The 10,785-nt window shown below is 49.7% G+C and overlaps 1 protein-coding gene across 2 annotated transcripts; it reads right to left on the bottom strand.

Moving 5' to 3' along the window:
• Positions 1 to 1,592: 1,592 nt before the first annotated feature.
• Positions 1,593 to 10,785, bottom strand: STOML2 (stomatin like 2). 2 transcript variants are annotated; one of them, XM_048504480.1, is made up of 10 exons: positions 10,627 to 10,785; positions 10,367 to 10,483; positions 8,690 to 8,789; positions 7,548 to 7,606; positions 7,138 to 7,239; positions 5,790 to 5,924; positions 4,567 to 4,711; positions 3,866 to 3,945; positions 2,189 to 2,317; positions 1,593 to 1,848 (listed from the first exon to the last, which is right to left on the bottom strand). In XM_048504480.1, the coding sequence occupies exons 1-10, from the start codon at positions 10,687 to 10,689 to the stop codon at positions 1,711 to 1,713; spliced, it is 1,068 nt and encodes a 355-aa protein (XP_048360437.1). In that variant the 5' UTR covers positions 10,690 to 10,785; the 3' UTR covers positions 1,593 to 1,710. The 2 variants fall into 2 exon arrangements, with proteins under 2 accessions (XP_048360437.1, XP_048360439.1); XM_048504482.1 differs by lacking the exon at positions 3,866 to 3,945.

The following is a 10,785-nucleotide window of genomic DNA, read 5'->3' as shown; positions in this document are numbered from 1 at the left end:
TCTTGTTATATTTTAATATAGGATGTACAGTTATTGCACTTATTTGCACTTCCACATTTCATTAAAAATTGTATTCTAAACTGATTTGTTATAATTATTGGCAGCTAGGATACAGTGAGTTTGCGGTTTGTCATAGCTAAGGGGACTGACATAAAACACTAACCCCATCCACACCGCTAGTGGTATGCATTGCTATATATCTTATGGGTCTATTTCACTATATCAATCTCATCAATATTGATGACAGTTTTTCCCGTATGTTTCCCCATAAATAGAATTTACTAACACCTATCCTTTAATGTAGAAAACAAACAGTTTTCCCAGGGAAAGTTTCACTCAGGTGCCCGATGTGTCTTTTATCGAGGCTGAAGACACAGGCCTGCATTTCCTATAACAATCAACAATTGACAGAACATATTGTTTTCATGAAGATACTCAGCTGTTCTCATAAAAAGCTACGCATCACTCAGTATACTTACACACATTTTTCCTATAAAGCAGGAAGCCTAGCACCTGTATGATAGTAGATGCTGTGGCTGTTCTCACCCTGACTTCACCTGTCCCCTTCAACCTCATGCGTGATGGTCATGTGTAGCATTTTTGCTTCCTGATCTGGGGTGCGAATATCTAACCCTACCCTATATCTTTTCTAAAAAGCCAATTTAATACTTTATTTTCTAAGACTCTGCATGGATGGATCACACTAAGATTGTAGAAACTTTTATTATGGAGACTCAATAAAAACTCTAATGTCAAAATAGTTCTCATTATTCAAAAGTCTAAACTCCTACCTCGAATACATCAAGGGAGAGATTTCGCTGTTACCTGCCTTTTGTATAAATTAAAATTCTCCACAATAATTTACTGGGTTGTAGGAGAAAGCCCACCACCCCATTTGGTGCGCACACATCTACTCCCACCCAGGCAGAAGACAGCTGGGGTGAGGGTCTCCCCCCACTGCCAAGGCTGAGACAAAGGGCACATACGTGGGGAGCAAGGAGCAACACCCTACTTGGCTTCCATACTCACTACAGACCCCAGTAAATGACGCTAAGGAAGCCTTGAGGCAGTTGGGGGAGCACAGAAAGCAGAAGTGAGTGAGCAGGGGAGTGCCAGATGAATGCCAGAGACTGTGACTTTTTCCAGTATTTATTGCAAACATACAAACAGAACAGCTGTCTCACACTGGGTTAATTCCCAGTTATTTTATCCCCCCCCCCCCCCGGCAACACACACTTCCTGTTAGCATTTCCCCCCTCTTCCTTGGGGCCTCATCGATGTCCACATTTCACCGCAAGGAGAATATTCAGCTGCATTTCTCTCCCCCTCCTTCCAATACGCCCCTCGGCTACAGCAGACCGACCCTTGAAAGGTCACCTACCATAGTCCAGCTGGGGTCTCCCCCCATGCCCTGAACTGCCCCCGTGCCTCTTAGAGGCAAGATCCCGCTTTTTATGACACCCCCTGCCCCACTGCAAGCATTCTAAGCCTCCCTGAAACAGTGCTCTGATTCCACAACCCCTTCCACCGAAACACCTCCACCTGTTTTCGCCTCCCACTGGACTCTGCAACACCAGACCAGGCAGCTGATGTCAGGCCATATCCTATTTATTACATGATTAAATCCACATTAAAAAAGAAAGAAACTGAGAGGAGGGGGGCGCAGGCACCAGTGGAGAGGGTTCTTCTTGGTCCCTACAGGCTCCTCGGTCAGCTGGGCCGCGGCTGCTCGGGTTCAAGGTGCTGCTCTGTGCTGGAGGGCTGCTCCGCCTGGGGTGGGAGAAGGGCTGCGGCCACCCCATCTTTTGCTACTGGAGCCTTGCTCAATGTAGCATAGATGCTGAGGGCCTGCAAAAAGCAAAAGAGAAGCAGGCTCAGCCCACGCTGCTGCTGTGGCTACACAGGCAAGAACAGGAGAGAAGAGCTGCCCATGACCTCACTGGAAATTGCTAAAAGGACTCCAGTCTATCCCTCCCTTCCATACATGCACTTCCCCAGTCAGGTTGCCCACCTTTGAGGTGAGGTGGTTCAATGAAAGGAGGTGGGGCCTCTGTCATGGGTCACAGGCAAAGCACTTCACCAGAACAAAAACCTTTCAGAGTCCAAAAACCCCATCTGTGACCTCCACTGCTCTTAGGAAATTTGCCCCCTAATTCCCAAGGGGCACCGCAGCCCTCACCAGTCTCACCTGGGTAACCATGCTGGTGACGTCGCCCGTGCTGGAGGGCAAGAGCAGAGTGTTGCCTTCTTTTGCCAGCTTGGAGAAAGCGCTCACGTACTGCTCGGCCACAGACAAAGAGGCGGCTGCGTTGCCATTCTAGGGAGGAAAGCAGAGAGCAGAGCCTGGAATGTCCATCTCTTTCAGCTCATGCCCAACCCGAGAGCAAGCCCAACAGGACATGGCGTGGTGGGCCCTAGAGTGCCCCCACACAGGCTGGAATCACCATCTGCTGCATATCACAGGCAGCGGAATAAACAGGCCCTGGATCCCTGGAATTCAGATCACAGAGAGAGAAACTCCCGACTGTCCCATCAAAGAAACCTGTTGGGAAGGTACACAGGAGATGGGTCTTTTTGGTGTCAGCCCCATCATTATGGAAAAGCCTTCCCAGGGGGATGTACATGGCCCCGCAATTTCAATGTTCAGCAGGAAGTCAAAGACAGTTTTACTTAGGAATGCATTTGATTGAAAATATCCTAAATTATGATTTTACGTTTTTGTTTTTATTTATTTATTTATTTGTATTTATTTATGGGTTTTATATACCGCCCAACCCCCGAAGGGCTCTGGGCGGTGCACAACATAGTTACATCTTACAACCCATACAAACAAACCCCATTAAGTTAAAATTAAAACACAGCGATAAAACTGACAAAGACGGCGTCATGCAATAAAACCCAATTAAAACCCTCCCAAAGAGGGGGGAGCAGAATGAAGAAGTGGGTCCCATAGATGGCAAGGGAACTCCAACCGGAGGAATAGAAGGGGCACTCACTCAGCGACTGGACACTCCAAAGGCCCGGCGGAACAACTCAGTCTTGCAGGCCCTGCAGAACTCACCAAGATCCCGCAGGGCCCAGACAGCTGGAGGGAGAGTGTTCCACCAGGCGGGGGCCAGGGCTGAAAAAGCCCTGGCCCGAGTGGAGGCCAGCCGCATCATTGAGGGGCCAGGAACCACCAGCAAATTGGCCTCTGCTGAACGCAGAGGCCGAGTGGGGACATATGGGGTAATGCGGTCCCGGAGGTACGAGGGTCCCAGGCCGCGTAAGGCCACGTTTTCAATTTTTAATCTATTTTATTCTGCATGTTTTATCTGCTTTTATAAGCCACCTTGAGTTCTTTAAAGAAAAAAGGTGGCTGGTGAATGTTCTAGACAAAACAAAGAAATAATCTAAAGGATCTTAATCTTGTATCCAGCTAATCAAAATGACCATGGTCCTGAAAGACAAGTGGATTTGTCAAGTCGCATATCCTCATGTGGGTTCGAACAGTTTGGCTGGCTCTGCAGTCCGGGGGAGGTGAAGCAGCTCAGTAGCCAAGATACTCACCTGCTCAGGGCACTAGACCTTTGGGTTTTGCTGCCTCCCCCCACAAAACAATTTGGCCAAATTGCGTGACAGCACAGGAAACTAGGTTCCCCAAAGATGCTCCAGTTTGGGGAGGGGGTGCAGAGTCAATACATTGGTATCAAAAATTCAGTTCACCCCCACATTTGCCCAAAACAAAAGTCTTGCCCCAGCCAGGCAGAAGTGGCAGGAGCCCTGGGCCCACCTCTGTGCTACACTCATGCTGGGAACACCCTCTAGACAGGCCCTGCTGCCTGCCTAGCCTGGGTCTTTCTATGGCCACCCCCAGCAAACTTACCTGCCGGGCCAGAGCAGCTGCCAGAAGCTGGATGGCCTCTGCTTTAGCCTTTGCCTTCACCAGCAGTGCGTTGGCCTCCCCTAGGACAGGAAGCAAGAAAGATGGGAAGGCCAATCCCAGGTCCCTGAGAAGGTCAAACAACTGCAACCTCCCAGCATCAGACCCCAGTCAAGCCAGATCCTGGCAACTTCACCCCAGTTGTCCTGAGGCAGTGGACAAAGCTCTCTCCACCCTGAATATAGAAGCCAAGGGATGCCCCCCCTTCCCATCTTCAAAACCTGTAGAGCAGAAACCAACAGAAAGGAAGAGCCAGGCCCCCACCCAAAGAGGCCGACTCCATATTATCTCTTGTGTCCTCAATTCAGATCATCTTTGTGCAAGAAACACACCCCAGAGGTCTCAGATCTCTCTTCTCTGATTCAGACAGCAAGCTCTCAGTCCTGTTGGTCACGCAGGTGAGACGGAGGGGGCTTTCCTGAATGCAGGAGGCTCCCCCACCTGCCCCTCTGACTTCCCTGCCCAGCTGCTCCTCATGCCCCTCAGCCCCAGTGGCCAGGGCACTCCATGCCAAATGTTTTTGTCTGATCTTAGGCTCCGAAAGAGGACAGGCTGGCAGCTTGGGCCACCTCAGGATGCTCATCCTCCTTTCTTATGTCAAAAGCCCACCTTCGCCACCCACCTTACAGACACTTCCTGCCTACCTGCTGCTTTGTTGATCCGCTCTGCTTTCTCCCCTTCCGACGCCAGGATCTGAGCCTGCTTCTGCCCCTCGGCAACATTGATAGCCGACTCTCGAGTTCCTTCTGATTCCAGCACGGTTGCCCGCTTGCGCCTCTCAGCTTCCACCTACAAGCAGAAACATCGGTCAATGTCAAAGACTGTCACTTTCCCGGCTTAGCAATTCTAAGAGACTCAGGGTAAAACTGACTCTGCCCTGCAGAAACCACTCAGATGGCCAAGGGGTGGTGGGAAGCCCAGTTGGTGGTGTTTTCTGGAAGTTCACAGGACAGCAGCAAGGGCAGAGAGTAAAACACCAAAATGGCCCAGAGCCACTGGGGTGGACCAAGGCACCCTCCAAGCAGCATACCTCCATCCAAGCAACCATTTTAGTCACAGGAAGGTCTCTACAGAACACCTACCTTAAACGATGCTTTGAGCATATCTAGTCATTTCTTTTTTCTGGGAAAAAGTTATTACTCAGATCAATTTTGTGTTAGAATATACTTTTAAATTACCTGCTGGAATATAACCGATTCTCCTTGTGCCCTTGCTACCGCTAGAAGACTCACATTACAACATGAGATAGATGAAAGCCCATCTCCGGCAAGTCAATGGCTTGAGCACCTTAGAATTCTATCAATATTTGAATGCATGGCATGTAGACCACAACAGATGTGGTCTATATGCCATGAATTCAAATATTGATAGAATTCACTTACTTTTAGATATCTGGAAACCATTTGCAGAAACTTCTGTCCAGTTCTGCCACCACTGTGATTATATTTTTGTCAATACATCCTTTCTTTCTTTTTTTTAAAAAAACTCTTTTTAGTTGCTGGAGTGTGCATTGTTGTGGATTTTTTGAAATAAATAAATAGATAAAGTTAAGAAGAAGGCTCCAACTTGAGCCAAAAAGGAAAGGTGATATATAAATATTTTCATAAATGGGAAACTTTGATCAGTGGAGTGATGGGATAGGGGCAGGGTCCACCCTATCTGCGCTTACATGCAAAGGGGTACACTGCATTGAGCTATGATATGTCACCAGCAGGGTCAAAGCCTACCATCTACAACCAGGTGTTCAGGCCTTCTTGCCTTATGGCCAGCCTGTGAGCCAAGCTACTGGAAGCCCAATCCCATTGCCAGGAAGGCCAACCCTGTTCTCCAAGCTCCAGGGCATCCACGCCTCGTCGCTGGGACTGACCTGCATCTGCATGGACTCCTTCACTCGGGGAGGCACATGGATGTCCTTGATCTCATACCGCAGGCATCGGATGCCCCAATAGTCAGAGGCCTGGTTGATGGCGTCTACAATGCTGGCGTTGAGGGATTCCCGTTCCTGGGAAGGAAAACACGGCGTCAGAGGGGGGAGAGCAGGATCAATCCAGAGACTTGCTAGATCAGATTGATTAATCCAACACCAAGTCTCATGCAGTGCCCAACAACAGGCCGTAGAGGCCAAGAGAACTTTCCCTGATGCTGCCTCCTGCCACTGGGATTCAGGCACTGACTATCTCTGAACTTTAATCCCCTTTAAACATTATTCCCTTTAATCACCATGGCTGGAAGCCACCAATAGATCTCTCACCTCCATGAATTAGTCTAACCTCCTTTTAAAGCCGTCTATGCCTGTGGCCACCACTACATCGTCTGGCAGCACATTCTACATTTTCATCACTCATTGTACAAAGCAGTATTTCCTTCAGTCTGTCCTGAATCTACTGCCAATCAGCATCAGCGTCTGCTGTCAAGTTCTAGTATTTTGGGAGAGGGAGATAAATTCTCTCTTCCACTTTCTCTACCCTGTGCATAGCTTTATCAACCTCTATCTGATCACGTTTTCCTCTAGTTATCATGTTCTAAACCACAGGTGTCAAACTCACGGTTCTCCAGATGTTCATGAACTACAATTCCCATCAGCCCTTGCCAGTATAGCTAATGCTCATGTTGGGAGGGGATGGTGGGAATCGTAGTTCGTGAACATCTGGAGGGCCGCGAGTTTGACACCCCTGTTCTAAACCGAAAGCTAATTTATTTATTTCATTTATATTGCCCTTTTCTCCCCAGCAGGAGACCCAAAGTAACTGATGTAATTGTCCTATCATCCGTTCTATCATAGCAATAAAACTGTGAGGCTGAGAGTGTGGGACTGGCCTGAGGTCACTTTCAGGGCTCCATTGGGATTCAAACGTGGGTCTCCCAGATTCTAGTCTGACATTCTTAATCACCCCACCACACAGGCTCTCTCAGCCTGGCTATTCTCCCCCTTGCTGCCAGGCAGGCCTCCCCAGCTCAGCTCTCCTGTGTCTCCTCTGTCCACAATGTTTCCAGTGCACTTGGACTAGAGGCTTCATGCTCTGCAGAGTTGTGCCCCCAGTCTCGTTATGCAGCAGCCTCTGCATCTCTGCTGCCACTCCAATCATGTGCTGTAAGCTCTCCCACACGCAACTCTGTCAAAAACTACTGTCTTATTCCTTTGCACTCACACATTCAGCTCCAACCCAGATGCCCCCCTCCCCAGGCTTCTGCAGCCCCACCCTCCTGTCACTCACCCGGAAGACTTTGTCAAGAGAGAGCTTGCCAAGTTCAGAACGCATGGTCGTCTGAGCAAGCTGGGTCACGGCATACTCTGGGTCCTCTACTCCATAACTAGCCTAGAAGAAGAGAAGGAAATACAATGGCAGCACAGTGCCTGAGAACCTAGGCTGCCTCCTAGGCTTCAGCCTGAAGGGTGTGTGCAGGATCAGTTGCAAAAGCCCAGGTGCCCCCACTCATGCACCCCACAGCCCAAAACGGACTCTCATGGCCCCCCTCCCCAACCGTCAGCACTAAAACAAATATGAGGCCACCCAAAGAGCCGAGCTTTGCCGAATTTGCCATCAGAAGGGCTCCCAGCAGCTTCTGGTTTCCCAATGCCAAAGCCTGTTCCCACCTCCACTGGCCTGAACGTATCAGGTGGTACCTTGTAAGGGTCCATGATTCGCAAGTAGAGGACACCATCGATTTGGAGGGTCACATTATCTGCACGAACACAAGAAGCTATTTCAGGACCACCAGACGTGGGAGGCTCCAGCTCCTGGGCTAGAACTAACCCCACCAGCAGGGAAAAGGCGTAACAAGTTCTAGGCCACAAAAGCTTCTTCCAGAAGAACGTTTTGTGAAAGATGATGCCAGAGTCCTGCTGGCTTGGCTGACCAAGCCCCCCGGATCCATGCTACGATCACCCTGAAGCTGAACTACTGCAATGTGTTCTACATGATGCCGATCTTAAAGTCCACCCAGCAAAATCACACCTGGTGGAGAATGCCACGGATCGGTTGCTTTCAGTCGCTGGGTGAACACCCGTTATCGCAGGCACTCTCCTGGTTACTCATCATTCACCATGTCCTGGTTAACACCTACAAAACCGTTTACAGCTTTGTGATGGTGCCACCCTGCAAATGGGAAAGATCAACAACTGCCTGTTTATCCTAAGTGTTCCCTGTTGTGGCCCCCCCACGTGGAACAGCCTCCACACTTCTGCTGTGCCACAGAATGTACGAAACAGAAATGTTCAGGGGAACATTTTTATCAAGGGATTAAGACTGCAGTATAACACAACAGGATGGTGGCTTTGTAATAGAACAGAATTGTAAATTTTGTAATAGAACCTTGAAACCGAACCAGAATTGCAAGGTTTATTGTATGAACCACTTTGAGCTGTCCTCTACATTCATCATCCATGTTCCACATGACTGAAAAAAAACCTGGTGGACGGAGGCATTGTTTTCCAATTCCATAATCCTAGTCTTTCCACACTATACAATCAATGCTTTATATAGCCTGATTTTTTATATAACTGAAATCTGTGGTCAACTTTCAGTCTCAGCGAGAAAGGTGGTAGCAACTGAAGTACATAGATAAGGGGGGAAAAAGTCAGGTCGTTGACCTACAAGATTTTCAGGAGACGCAGCTAAAAACTTGTGTTTGCAAGTGAAGACAGAATTAGGCTTTTCACCAGCCAAAAGGGTTTGCCAGGAATCCACCAGTTGAGCACAAACTGCACAGTGTAACAGACTACCCTCAATGCCAGTTTAGCATACCCCCCTTTCCCATCCTTCTCACCATGAGACACAGCCGACTGCTCTGGCACGTTGATGACTATCTCTTTGAGGCTCTGTACATAGCGGATGCGATCCAGAACTGGGATGAGGAAGTTCAGTCCCTGCCAAGGATTGGAGAGAGGAAGCGATCTAGGAACTGATTCATCACACCTGCCTCTTCTATTTCAGTGTTCCTCAGTTGGGGCTCTATGAAGCAAGGCTGACTTCAAGAGCAGCAGTCCCACCCACCTCCCTCAGCTGGACCAAAGTGTAGGATTCAACAACGGAAACTGCAAGCTGTGTTTCTCTCACTGAGATTCAGAAGGTCTTACCCCCAAGTCAGGGGGCAATTCTCACGGCATCCCCAACCTAATGCAGAATGCTCAGCATACACAGCATCCCCAAAGTGGGAATTTCAATCTGGCACTGGAAGCAAGCTTGCTTTGAATAATGTGCAGAACTCAAGAAAGGGACAGGAGCTGTTTCCCCACTACATCTCTTCTGGCAGTGCCTGTTAACTCGTTTGTGTACCCTGCTGGGACTTGTAATGCTTGAGTCCACTGGCTGGTGCTCTCTCTGTAGACAGAACATTGCCATCCTTCTGGATGCAGAAGAACACTTTGGTGCTAAGTTACAAGATAGATCTGCTATTCAGTAATATCAAGCAGTTTGCAAATGCAGCAATAGCTGTCGCTTCCACTCACTAGATCAGTGATGGCGAACCTTTTTGAGACCGAGTGCCCAAATTGCAACCCAAGACCCACTTATTTATCACAAAGTGCCAACATGGCAATTTAACTTGAATACTGAGGTTTTAGTTTGGAAAAAACGGTTGGCTCCGAGGCGTGCATTACTCAGGAGTAAGCTTAGTGGTAGTCGGTGGCTTTGCTTTGAAGCAACCGTGCAACTCTTCCAACGGGTGAATCACGACCCTAGGAGGGTTTACTCAGAAGCAAACCCCATTGCCAGCAACCGAGATTACTCCCAGATAAAGGATCAAGTTTTAGTTCTCCGCATGAAAATCAGTGGGGTTTAACAGTGTTTAACAGGGTTACCTACACTGCTTCCCCAAAACTAGGTCTTAGGTTTAATGCTAATAATCGAGCCCAGCAGCCCAGACCAGCCTAGATGTGTGTGTGGAGGCCATTCTGTTTGTGCGTGCCCACAGAGAGGGCTCTGAGTGCCACCTCTGGCACCCGTGCCATAGGTTCGCCACCACTGCACTAGATAAGTATCAGGGGATCCCTATGTTGCTCTGTACTCAAACAGAGATTTGTGTCTGGTAGTGCCTTAGAGACTTACAAGGTTTTGACAGTCAGAGCTTTCAAGAGTCTAAGCTTGGCGTTTCCGAAATTTGAAAAAAAGAGCTTTGCCTCTTGAGAATTCGCACTTCCCAAATCTGGTCGGTCCCTACGGTGCTGCTGGACTTGCCCGTGAGCACTTTCAATGCAAGATGCCTTTTGAACACACCTGATGGCAAGTTCCTTCCCGGGGGGGGGGGGGCTAAGGGCTAGATGAGAGCAGCCAACTCCAGAGGTGCCTCTGTGTGCCCTGTAGCTAAACCACGCGGGGAGTTCCGCAGGCGCAATAGCTACTCAGTCCCTGGACGGAAGTGGGTTTAGAACTGCAGAAACGGGTCAGTGGGGCCCGCAAAGGATGTTTTTCCCCCACCCCGCCTTCTCTGTCTGGGGCGGCTCACCGGCTCCAGGATGCGGTGGAAGCGGCCCATGCGTTCCACCACCCAGGCTTCTTGTTGCGGCACGAAGAGCACCACGGTGTTGAGGGGCAGGCTGGAGGCCCAGCGCTGCGGCGCCCGCTGTGGAGAGGAACGGAGAAAGAAAGTGACGGCTGAGAGGAGGGAGGGAGGAAGGCGCCCCCAGCCTATCTCCCCAGATAGACTGCCTCTGGCCAAGGAGACTCAACTATCACTGGCGGGAGTGGGAGGAGTGTCGCACCCACCTCCCGCAGGAGACCGCCGCCGGCCGCCCGCGCCGCTCGCCCGGCCACGCGCAGCGCCAGCATTGCCCTGCCAACAGGCTCCCACTTCCGCCGGTGCGATGGCTAAATCCCTCCCCCAGCAAACCGGAGCGACGTTTCCGGCTCCCATGCGTCTTTACG

The sequence above is a fragment of the Sphaerodactylus townsendi genome, linkage group LG07, assembly GCF_021028975.2.
Source record: "Sphaerodactylus townsendi isolate TG3544 linkage group LG07, MPM_Stown_v2.3, whole genome shotgun sequence".
NCBI classification, from domain to species: domain Eukaryota; kingdom Metazoa; phylum Chordata; class Lepidosauria; order Squamata; family Sphaerodactylidae; genus Sphaerodactylus; species Sphaerodactylus townsendi.
This window is presented reverse-complemented; position numbering and strand designations above follow the sequence as displayed.

What these genes read in the sequence shown, in the direction of transcription:
- STOML2 (XM_048504480.1), bottom strand. Translation starts at nt 10,689, where the DNA reads ATGCTGGCGCTGCGCGTGGCCGGGCGAGCGGCGCGGGCGGCCGGCGGC. An exon ending in CTCTTGACAAAGTCTTCCGG is followed by an intron (nt 5,925 to 7,137) that starts GTGAGTGACAGG and finishes TTTCCTTCCCAG; the next exon opens with GAACGGGAATCCCTCAACGC. An exon ending in TCACCAGCATGGTTACCCAG is followed by an intron (nt 1,849 to 2,188) that starts GTGAGACTGGTG and finishes TGCTTTTTGCAG; the next exon opens with GCCCTCAGCATCTATGCTAC.